The sequence below is a fragment of the Chrysochloris asiatica genome, unplaced genomic scaffold (genome assembly GCF_000296735.1).
Source record: "Chrysochloris asiatica unplaced genomic scaffold, ChrAsi1.0 scaffold00002, whole genome shotgun sequence".
NCBI lineage: Eukaryota > Metazoa > Chordata > Mammalia > Afrosoricida > Chrysochloridae > Chrysochloris > Chrysochloris asiatica.
The window spans coordinates 12,422,767-12,435,684 of NW_006408520.1; the positions used below are offsets into that span (position 1 = coordinate 12,422,767).

General features: G+C 36.0%; 1 protein-coding gene across 1 annotated transcript in view; it reads left to right on the forward strand.

The window, feature by feature from the left end:
* The window catches only part of DPYD (dihydropyrimidine dehydrogenase), a 1,478,957-nt gene that overhangs the window by 1,184,437 nt on the left and 281,602 nt on the right, over positions 1–12,918 (forward strand). Inside the window, exon 23 of the mRNA XM_006831042.1 lies at positions 2,439–2,581. Coding sequence (XP_006831105.1) covers positions 2,439–2,581 — 143 coding nt within the window. The remainder of the gene's footprint in view (positions 1–2,438; positions 2,582–12,918) is intronic.

Consider the following 12,918-nt stretch of genomic DNA (forward strand, 5'->3'; position numbering starts at 1 on the left):
ATAAGAAAACCTTTCATAATGAATGAGAGGCATTTTCCAAATCTGTTTTGTATAAAAATGCTTAAGTCAAGCCAACTGCATTATATATTAAACCAGCAAAATACAGTATAGTTTAGAATGGAAACAAAAATGAAATTGCTACTGCTCAGCAACAAAAGGATCCATTTTTTTCATCTTTGTATTAGTTTGAAGGGTTTTCATGTTCATTAAGTAGATTAAGAAAGTTTTAGAAAAGGCAGGAAAACATGAAAAAGGAACTGTCTTATTGGCCTAATTGAACATCTTCAAATGCCACTGAGGATTTGCCGATGTTTTTTAACACCTGTGTAATAATGTTGCCCTTTAAATGCAACCGGTTAAATTTTCAAAGCTGTGTTCTGGGATTTTGCCATTTGATGTCCATTAATATCAATTGGAATATGCGGCCAAATCCCTGTGTACCACTTTGAAATTTTACCCCGTAGTGTTAATGATAGTCTTCTAACAGTGCAGTTAGAAATAAATTATTAATGTGCATAGCTCAAATTTACTTTACTCTCTTGGGTCAACTAAATAAGGGGAAAAAAAATAATCCCAATACTTCTTTATTACTTCAAAGGAACACATATGTAAAGAAGCCATCATGTTAGAATGTAGTGAGCCTGTCAGTTTTATTATGCCAAAATAGCTATATGCTTAACTAAAGGTTTGTTTATGTTACAGATTTACTTTAAAATGCTTTCTTATAACTTTATTCTTACTTGGATTTCTTTTCAGTATGGCTCAAGATATGTGTATATAAATGTATTTTGCATTGTCTATGTTAAATTTCATGGTTGAAATATAAAGACTAATCAGTCAGTCACTGATAATCTTGATAGGAATGGAATCTCAATGTTGAGTTACTAATTTGCCCTAACTTAATGCCCTGTTATGTAAATGCCAGTTATGGAATTTGAAAATGTCTGTCTTGGTTAAAACCCACTAGTATCTCAAGGGAGATTTTCTAGATGTGACTGTGAAAGTACCAGTTATATATAAATTCAACTTCAACTGAAATAAATATGAACAGCTAAAAGAGGGATTCACTGATATTCAAAAAAGCTTGTGCTTCCTTGAAATGAGCTCTCCAATAAATATGTATTGAAATTGCTAGTGCAGGTATTTTTGGTGGTAGAGGTGATGGTAGAATACTCAACACAGGAGACTGGTATCACTAGCTGCTTTTTTGTCTTGTAAGTGGAGCTGTGGATTGAATCAGTGTCAGATTATTGCGCAAATAGAACTGTTTTTCATAAAATGTCATATAAGGACACTGGCTCTGAGTGGACATCAATATTGTCAAATAATCCCATATTTGGACAGTATTGACTGACTCAGAGGAGCATGGTGGCTCTGTAGGATAAGCCCTAGTCTACTAACCGCAAGGTCCCCTGTTCAAGCCTACCAGTCATTTTGTGGGAGAAAGATGAGGTTTTCTGCTCCTGTAAAGAATTGCAGCCTCAGTAACCCTATACAGGGTTGCTGTGTGTCATAAACCCACTTGAAGGCACTTAACAACAAACGACAATTTACTCCAGAAAGAATTAACCCTGGAGAGTCCAAAATAGCTTTAGTATAGGTGTTGGTGGTGTTAGCTGCCTTAGATTCGGTTCTAACTCACAGTGACCCGGTATAGAGTTTCCAAGAGCAGCTGGTGAATTTGAAGCACAGAATCATTTTTAAAAATCTCAGAATTTTCTATCACCCATAGAATTTTATTACTCTCAGAGAATACATATTACTATCTGCTTAATAATGTACAAAACATTAAACATATATTCTCTAATTACTGGATTCTATTAAAAGTCTAACTTGCTTAACATTTTCTAATATATGAAAACTTAGAACAGGCTCACTATGTTTCAACAAATTTTGGTAAATATATGTAAAAAGCAATATGGAATCTGTAAATTCATCAGCACCTTGCTTGTTTCTACAATATCTATAATCACACCAGCTGCTTTATTCTATCTGGGAATATAACACAACTATATGTCTATTTATGCACTGTATGTGTTGTTTTTCTTTTTCAAAATCTGTTTTCCCTTGTTCTTTTTTGTTAAAACAGATGCTTGAATGTTCTGTACAATTTTTTACACATTACTGTATATCAAAATATAATATGCATGTATTTTATGTGAGAATTTCAGGATTTTTTCATCCATTTGTATAACACATCTGCCTGCAATAATAACATCAGAATTGTTGAAATAAATACATACTCATGTACAAGTTAACATACTCTGAAACATAGGAACATTCATATATTACATATGTAAGCAATAAAAGTAGAAAATTGAATTTAGTCTAATACAACACTGCCATCACAATGTGATACTTATATTTAGTGACTAAGTATAAGGTAATATGTCCAAGTGATCAGTATGCTAACAGTTGACCATTCTTATGTTCTGCAGGGACAGCTATCAGACCCATTGCTTTGAGAGCCGTGACCTCCATTGCCCGTGCTCTCCCTGGATTTCCCATTTTAGCCACTGGCGGGATCGACTCAGCTGAAAGTGGTCTCCAGTTTCTCCACAGTGGTGCTTCAGTCCTGCAGGTAATACCAGTGTTTGCCTGCCCTTTTGAAAAGCTGCGTCTCAAAATAATTTTAAATTGTTGTTATTGTTGTTGTGAAGTGCTGTTGAGTCAGTTCCGATGCACAACGACCCTGTATAGGGTTTCCGAGGAGCAGCTGGTGAGCTTGAACTGCCTTTCTTAAATTTCAAACAGCTTTGCAGTCTGACATATTAGCCCACAGTGCCACTATGTGACAATAAATATATTCTTGTGGGACTTTTTAAGAAAGAGTCTGTATAAGAGCAAATTGGTAGTACTCATTAATTTTCTATTATGAGCAGAGAATGACTGTCGTTAGTCACACAAACAGTCAATCACTCAACTACAAGCCAAGAGTTTAATAGTTCAAACCCACCTAGACGCACCTTAGAAGACAGGCATTGTCATCTCCTTCCAATGGTCTTGAAAATTCTATGGAGCAGTTCTCTGTATATATGGAGTCAAAATGGACTCAGTGGCAACTAATAGCATCGCTATGAGTAGAGGTTAAACCTGGGGTCAACTTCCTTTCTTATCAAAGGCTTACAAACCTTTCTCTCTCTCTCTGTTTTCATTTTTCACTCACCCATCTATTTTTAAAATAAGTGACACAGGGCATGAAAATGCAAACTATGCTACTGTATAAAAAATAAAAACACGAGGTAATCTGACTAAATAGAATTTCAATTAAAAACTATAATGAAATAAAGAGTAAGACCAGTACACAAAATCTATGCCATATGGTACTGCAATGATTACCAACTTTGTTTAAACTTCCTGGAAGCCAGCATAAAGGAAGCCATTGGCTTCATAACTTTCAAAATATGAAAATAATTATTCAGTTTCTTGTAGTACAAAGCTGAGGGAAATCCTTCTATTGTCTTCATAAAGAATACTTTAAGATGAAATGAAATTCAGGTTTATTAGCATTTCTATAGATTACTTAATGCCATCCCTGTAAATTAGTTCATTAATAACATGCCTACAAATTACTTAATTATAAATAACTTATGCATTTATTTCTTTACATGTTCCTTGGCATGAACCCAATATAGTTCCATAGCACATTTTAGTATAAGCATTTTTTTGAGAGGCCACATATGCAGATCTTTGATCCAGAAATTAAATGTTCAGTATGATGATTGGGCTGCTAATACTCCATTAATGTGACTTTTCACTACATTACACAGATAGTTATTACAGAGTAGAAAGTTTAGTGTCATTTACATTTTCTGGCAAGCAAGTGGTTTTCAGATGCCAGTGCTACCAATATGACAAACATCCTCTTATGAAATAATATGCATCAAAATTTCAGTGGAGGTTATCTTCTGTTTCCAAGACAATGGAGTAGATGTACATTTCCTATGCCACCTACTAAGTACAACTAAAATCTTTTATTTATAAAACAAACTTAAGAAAACTTTGAAAGGTAGCAAGAAGGCAGCCCCAAACCAAGGATCAATATAGTAGTGAATTTCATGGTTTTTGTTTTGGCTTCATGTATCCTAGACTTAGGGTCAAATAAACCAACAACCCATAAACACCAAGCAAGGGATTTGTTGTTGTTGTTGTTAAGTGCCATCAAGTTGGTTCCAACTCAAAACACTGCTCAGTCCTGCTCCATCCTCACAATTGTTGGAATGTTTGAGTCTGTTGTGTTTCCACTCTGCCAACCCATCTCATTGGGGTATTCCTCTCTTTTGCCGACCCTCCACTTTTCTAAACATGATGTCCTTCTTCAGGGATTTTTTTCATCCCCTATACCATGAGGTATACACCAGAAAAGCAATAGCCTGCTCTCTCTAGCCACAGGAGATCAAGAAAAGGACGAGAAAACTTTAGACAATATCTGCCACCAACTGTTAATAACAAGATAGTGCTCAGCATTTCCTCTACCAGAGAGTCAATTCAAACAAAAAGCTTAAGTAAGAAAGTCTTTTAACGTTGTTGTTATTGCTAAAAGCTGTTGATTTGGTTCCAACTCATAGCGACCCTGTATCTGAGGAGCAGCTGGTGAGTCTGAATTGTGTAGTTCACAGTTAGTTCAGTTTTGATCCTACAGCATCACACAAGGAGTCAAATGTCCAGATTCTTTTGAAAATCACTCATTAGACAAGGAGAAACTCAAAGTGAATGATAAAACATAATCAGTAGATGCCAACATCAAGATGACAGATACATTAGGATTCTTTGAAAAAGATTTTAAAGCAATCGTTATAAAATTGCTCTAGTATACAATTATACTTGAAACAAGTAAAAACAAAGTCTTAACCAAGAAATAGAAGATATAAAGAGTAGCCAAATGGAAATGTTAGGACTAAAAAAATACAATGACTAAAATTTAAAAAGCAAAACAGAACTTCATTTTATGGGCAGCAGTAGAATGGAGAAGACAAAAGAAAGAATCAGTAAACTAGAAGATAGAATAATAGAAATTACATACACTGAACAACAGAGAGAGAAAAAATAAACTGGATAAAAATATGAACGTAGTGTCAGGAACCTGTGGGTTTAAAACAGTGCTGATGATTGTGTCATCAGAGTCCTGGAAGGAAAGGAGAATGAAGGCAGGGCTGAAGCAAGTCATACTGGCCAAAAACTCCCCAAATTTGGAAAAAGATACAAACCTACACATTCAAGAAGGAAGCAAACCTGAAACAGAACAGACTCAAAATATCCACATCAGAGACTAGCTAATCAAGTGTCTGAAAACTAAACACAGAAATACTTTGAAAGCAGCAAGAGCAACTCTTCACCTTACATACTGGGAACAAACAATTCTACTGACAGCAGATTTCTCATCAGAAACCATGAAATCCAAAAGGAAATGGGATAACACATTTTAAGTGTTAAAAGAAAAAAACTGTTAACCCAGAGTCTTATAGCCAGTAAAAATATCCCTCAAGAATGAAGGGTAAGTCAAGATATTCTCAGTTGAAGGAAAACCAAGAAAACATATTCACTAAATGAATAGCTTAAGGAAGTTCTTTAATAAGAAAACAAAATGGTAAAAGAAGGCAACCTAGAATACCAGAAATGATGCAATAAACAGGCAACTTCTGTACAGAGAATCTGGAAGATAGAGATGTCCAGATTTGAATATGAGTCTGAATTTATTTTCATGAACACAGAAATGCATAGACCAGAGAATGTAAATGGGTTACGAAGGTTTCCTTACAGGTTCCTGGTCATCATCAGACACATGATTTGGTTCAAGTCACACACAGAGGTGGATGGTTGACTGTCTGCCATCCATGTGCCAGTACTTGTTGCTGCTATATATGAGTATTTCTTTTAATCCGCCAAATCTACCTGGAAATAAATAGTTTATACCTCTATAATAGATACTCAACTAAGGCTTAGAGAGTGAAAGTGTTAGGCACAGCCAAAGTTATATAAATAATCTAGAGTCAGAGGTCTGACTTAGAGTTGCACAACATAAAACCAACACTCTTCTGATTTCTGACACAATAGCAACTACATAGGTCATTCAGGGCCTCTAAGGAGCTCTGATAGCATAGTGGTTACGAATTGGGTTGCGAACCACAAGGTTAGCAGTTTGAAACTACCAGCTGTTCCACGGGAGAAAGATGAGGCATTCTGCTCCCGTAAAGATTTACAGCCTTGGAAACTCTGTATAGGGTCGCTATGAGTCAGAACCGACTCCACGGCACACAGCCACCACCACCAAGAAGATGGGAATATTAATAAAAGACAGTTCTTCTCGATATACTCAAAGCTTGCGTGCTTAGGCTCATACCTTAGAATCATGATTCAAAGTGTACATGAAATATGAAAACATAGAGAAATAAGTTGATATGGCGTTTCTGGGTGCAAATGTTATCCCAGTGGGTTGTTGTTGTTGCTGTTGTTTAATGCCATCAAGTTGGTTCCAACTCATAACAACTCTGTATAGGCTTTCCAAGACTGTAAATCTTTGCAGAAATAGAAAGCCTCATCTTTCTCCCATAGGGCAGCTGGTATGTTCGAACTGCCAACCTTGTGATTCGCAGTCCCGTGCCATGATGCTCCCATCTCAGTGGGTAGATCATAGTTTATAATTACATGTAAACCACAATGTGTGCTCATAAATTGTATGATGAAATTATTTCTCAAATTACAAACTCACAGTTAGTTTCCTTTTAGGTTAAGAAGCAGAGAGTCACTCAGATTATTTTAAGAAAATGAAGTCTGTTGTACTCGGTATATATATAGACCCTGGACCTGTAACTGTTAGAATCAATGGTACATACCTAGGAAAAATCTTCTTCATCTCTCTTTCACAGGCCATGCAAGTCTCCTTCAGAGGGAATCTATAGGTTTGTCCACTCTTTCTCTCTACATGACTTTCTCCATTTCTGATTCTTGTGAACAACCATCTAACATATGACATTCATAGTCCGTGGACCCACTCCATTCTGTGGCCTTTAATCTCTAGGTTCTACGTGAAATGCCTTATTAGATTATTGTTTGTTGACTAAGATTTCATAGAGAGGAAATCTGTTTGACTCAGTTTATCTTTTCCATCATAAACCCTTGGTTAAACCATATATTGACTGGTGTGTTGTAGTCACACAGTAAATTTTGTTGAATAAATCTGTTAAATGAATGTGCTTGCATTGTGGTTCTTTTACCAGATTGCAAGAAGGTATTAAGGGGTTCAAGTGGTTTAAAATGTGATTGCCAAAGGACTGACTAGAGACTTCATCTATATAAAATGTTGGTTCCCAAAATACTTGGGTTAAAAATGTAAATTTCCATATGTAGGCTTTTACTGGTAGAAAAATTTTAAATCATTTATTTACCCTCCTTCCATTAGCGAGATCAGCAGACATTTATTCAGCCAGAAACTTTTTTTATCCAAATTTTGCTGAAATATGAACTGAAAAAATGAGTGTTAAGGTATACTCAGGGCAGATATGAGTGGAAAAACACTTGAATTTATAATTTTGGATTACATTTGAATAGGGTGGAAAATGTATAATATTTGCATCTTTATTTCATTGTAACTGAATTTCACCCTGCTCCAATCTCTAATCATGGGTTAATCTAACCTTTCATTTTCTACACTCTGGTCTGCTGAATATTATTACAGAAAATCAAGTACTCAGCCAATTGGATTTACTCCAAATTCACAGTGTTTAACCTCAGCTCGGCCTTGGGTGCTAGTCAGCATCTCTTTTTATTCGTCTTTGTTTTATTTCTAATCAAATTCCATTTAGAAACTAATTCAAAAAAATTTTTTTGTATGCCTAAAATCGCTAATGCTCTCGAACATCACCCTCCTAATTCTCTGATAACCTATATTCACTAGCTTTTTATTGCCAAACTCGATCCCCTTTTCAGATACTATCATATATCCCTTGAAGAGGAAGGTGGAATAATGTCAAATCTACCTTTCAAATTACTTCTACACAAGGTGAAATATCTGACAAAATGAATTACTCATAAGACATGTGATCAGAAAAAATGTATTTAATTATTAGGGTGATGCTGTGCTGATACATTGGAGTATGCTGTTGTTGTTAAGTGTGTTTGAATCAGTTCTGACTCATCAACCCTGTATCGGGTTTCTGAGGAGAGGCTGATGAGCTTGAATTGCTGACCTTGTGGTTCAACCCAACCTTATTAACCTGCAGCGCCACACCAGGAGTATAGAAAGAGAAAAAAAGTATTTAAACGTAGAAAGATCATAATTATGATGACTGAGATGTGACTGAATCAAGACATGGTATGTTCAGTTACTGCATATGCATGTAAAAGCTAGTTAATGAAAAAGGCAGACTAAAAAATATTTGTTGTTGTTGTTAAGTGCCATTGAGTCGATTCTGACCCATAGCGACCCTGCATAGGGTTTCCAAGGAGTAGCTGGTGAGCTTGAACCACCAACCTTGCAGTTCAAATGACTTTGCAGTCTGATGCATTAGCCCACAGCGCCACATCAGGACTCTAAATAATTGGCGTGCTTTAGTTATGAGAAGGAGCTCTGGTAACATAGTGGTTATGAGTCGAGCTGCTAACTTCAAGGTAAGCAGTTCAAAGCTACCAGTCATTCTGTGGGAGAAAGATGAGACTTTTTGCTCCCGTAAAGATATACAGCCTCAGAAACCCCATTAAGAGTCACATGAGTCAGAACCGACTCCACGGCACACCACTACCACCAGTTATGAAATTGTGGTATTGATGAAGAATGTTCAAGATGCCATGGACTGTGAGAAGATTGAACAATTTTATCTTGTAAGTAATATATCCAGAATGTTCCTTAGAAGTGAAGCTAACAAGACTTCATCTTACATACTTTGGACATGTTATCAGGAGGGACAAGTTACTGAGAAGGACATCATGCTTGGTAAAGTAGAAAACCAATAGCCAACCACTGTCATCAAATTAATTCCAACTCCTGTAAAGATTACAGCCTCGGAAACCCTGTTCAGGGTCGCTATGGGTCAGAACTAACTCAATGGCACTGAACAACGTAATACTCTATGTATGGTTTCAAAATGATAAATCTTTACAGGAGCAGAAAACCTATTTCTCCTGCAGAGTAGCTGTAAGATACATTGCAGTTATTAGTCCAGTGTGTAACTCACTATGCCATCAGGGCTCCTGGTAAGTACACAGTCATCAAAAAAAGACGAATAACCTCAGCAAGATGGATTGATACATTGACTGCAACAATGGGCTCAAACATTAACAAAAACTGTGAGAATGGTTCAAAACCAGGCAGTGTTTTATTTATCCTATTGTGCATGGGGTCACTAAGAGTCAGAATGGACTCAATAATACCTAAAAACTACAATATATACACTGAGAACAAACAAATTTGTATTGAAAGACGTACAGCCACAAAGTTCCTTAGAAGTCAGAATGGCAAAACGTCATCTTTTATACTTCAGACATTATCAGGAAGGACCAGTCTCCGGAGAAGGACAGTATGCTTGGTCAAGTGGAGGGTCAGTGAAAAAAGGGAAGACACCCAACAAGATGGATTAACACAGTGGCAGCAACAATGGGCTCAAGTTTAACAACAATTGTGAAGATGGTACAGGATTGGACAGTGTTTTCTTCTGTTGTGCACGAGGTGGTTATGAACTGAAACTGACTCAATGACACGTAACAACAACTCCTCACTTTTTGAGAACCTTGTTATCCAATATGTTGCATTTATGACAGTATTAAAAAATCTAGCATTTGACTATTTTGCACATTAACTAGACAGGTTTTAGGCATTGTGGAAATGGCTGTGAAGTGTCCCTTTTCTTAATAAATGTCTCCACACAGCCTCATGAAAGCTAACTTACCTTGTCCCGAACCTCCTGCTTCTTCCTAACAACAGGAGTACCCCACCCCTCTGCTGTGAGAGGCTGATCTTTTCAGGAGATAGGGCATCTGGGTGGATTTGGCTTCCAAGCCAGATGGTAATTTTTCTGGGTTCCAGCTCCTATGTGGCCCAAGACTATGTAGCTCAAAATTGCATGGGTGGGAAGAAGGAAAAAAAGAGGTATTAAAGAGGGTGAAATGCATACCAGTTTAATGACGTCCCAATGGAACTGCGAAGTCAGTGGTTCAAGCTCACCAGTTGCTCCTCAGAAACCCTATACAGGGTCACTATGGGTCAGAACTGACTCGGCAGCACTCAACAACAACAACAATGTGAATACTTGGGCCGTTGTTCTCCCAGGCACCCACACTCTCACAGGAAACCCAAGCCCTCGGTGACACACCAGACATGGAGTTCAGAGCACTCGGGACCATGAATACAAGACTTGCAGTGGTGGGAATGGAGCCCTTGAGGTGGTTCCATGGGAGAAACTTTGACCCAGCGCAGATGGAAAGTGACGTGGTTAAGCCAAAGGTCCTCCAGTCACAGAGCCTGACTTTATCCAGCTTTGTCTCCTCCAAAATCCCTAACTAGACTTGTCATGTTGTTGTTGTTATGTGCCATCTTGTCATAGTGATGAATATATTAGTAAATCTTAGCTGCTATTATTATTTCTATGATCATATTCTCTGAATTTAAAAAATCAGACAAATAAATTATCTGAAAACAGAAAAAAAATCTCTCTGGTATGGTGCTGTAGGATCACCAACCACAAGGTTGGTCAGCAGTTCAAACTCACCAGTTGCTCCTCGGAAACCCTAAACAGAGTCTCTATGAATCGGAACCAACTCCATGGCATTTAACAACAATAACAATTCTCATATAACACCAATTTTCTCTTTGTAACAAACAAATTGATAAGGTATATGCAAGCATGTGTGTATACAAATATATTCTTGATAAACTACTCACCACACAAATTGTGTATTTAGGTGAATTTATAACTAGAATAAATATTCATACTTGAAGCAGCAATTTCAAATTGCATTTTAAATAAACTAAATATCACATGACTTTCTATATGTTTAAAAATTAAATCATATGACTTTAGAGAAAGTACTGACATCTCAAAAATAAAAAAGTGAAAAAGATTCTGGTAAGTTGATTGTGATAAAACTTTCCTTTCTTGTTAATAGGTATCTATCACAGAATCATTCATTATATGATTTATTCATTTTTACATTCATTCATTTATATAACACTATATCTGGTATGCAAGAAAGAAGACAAGTGCTAAATGGAAAAAAAAAAAACACAAGACAGGTCTCTGTAAGAGGTAACATATATATAAAAAATTAAAGCTGGCTAATCTTGGAAATTTTTACTTAAAGGAAAAGCTAGATTATTGTAGTACTTGCTTAAATTTTTATTAATTGGGATTTTAATGAAATATAAATATCACATATTATTTTATACCAACTTGCAGTTTATAAACTAAAATGCCTTTTGGAGTTTCAGGTTGCATTTTAATGAAAATTTTGCTTTCTGAAATCTTATTACTGTTTTTAGGAATGACTCATTTCTCAGTGAGAATGTTTACATCTATTACCTTATTCTATGGGTATTCTGAAAAGGATGTTAACATTTTTCAGTGGTAAAGTGTCTGATTAGTCTACTTTACACATTCTTCATTTCATGTTGAACATAAAATTAAGGAATTTAGCTAGAAAGTAGTTTGGGGACTCTGATCATTCCCTAAGCACAACACTAGAGTAAAAATGCCTACTATATACCACTGATGCACATACAACGCTTGGCTAAGAAACAAGATTCAAAACCAGTTGTGGGTTTTTGTTCTTGGGTAAGTAATTGCCCTTATGACTCTGTCACTCAACCCAGCTGATTGCTAAGTAAACCTAAGTATCTTTGGCATCCCTTATGTTTTATCTTACAGCTGTAAAAAGGACAGATGAACATGTTCAGCCTCTTTGTTAGATTTCCCCAAACTCTTGAGGTCATAAAATCTTTAGGGACTTGGTAGAGGGACAGAGGCTACTCTAAAGGACAGAAGTTTGCTTCTGGCTGCCAGTATAGACTTACTGAAGTATTTATATATTGAATAATAATAATTAACTTTAATCGTCACTTCCTTAAACCCTTTTGAATGAGGGCTTTAATAATGTAACACTGAGTTTTTGTTCATTTTAGTTGTTAGTGCCAGACCTAAGTTCCCCAATGAGTCTTACACTTCCTTCTTCTGATTTAAGTACTATTCTACAATTTCTGTTAATAAAAAGCTTTTCAGGTATTTTATTATTAGCAAAACAAATACTGATTCAGTAGTCACTTTTAGTGATAGGTTTCATCACAAAATGTTCATGGTCCTCAATTATACATAGATAGAGAATAGATATACTATATCATCTTTTTTATATTTTTTTCTGAATGACTAGGGGTTTCTATAATTTAATTTACTGATGTTGCCATTGAGACTCAATTTCTTAAGAGCTTTGATTCAGAACATTGGAAATTATAGGAAACCACCAGTTTATTCGTGTACAATTATGGCCTGGGCCTTGATAGAGATTGTGTGGGTGTTTTTTTAATTATTATTATTCCATTTCTTTTGTATAAATTTGTCATTGAAGTTAATAGAAAATCTGAAGTGTAAGAAAGCAGAGTGGGTGTCTGCCTGCATTGTTATGGTGACATGATGGTCACTCTCTGGACTCAGATAATAAAATCAATGTTTAATAAGTAATGCTGCTCTAAGGAAGCTAGTTGAAGCTAGGTGGAATTTTAAAATGTGATCTGATGTGTTAGTTTATTAAAACAAGAGAAAAGAAAGTAATTGAAACAGCACACTGATACTGTTTCCATGTGGGTGCAGAGACATTATATCTTGGTCATAATGCAGAGATTACTGTGCTTCAGCTGTATTGACAGGTCTCATCAAGTGATAAAAAAAATTCGCATCTATATCCTTGTTGCAGACCGTGTAAGACTAGTCAGAGGTT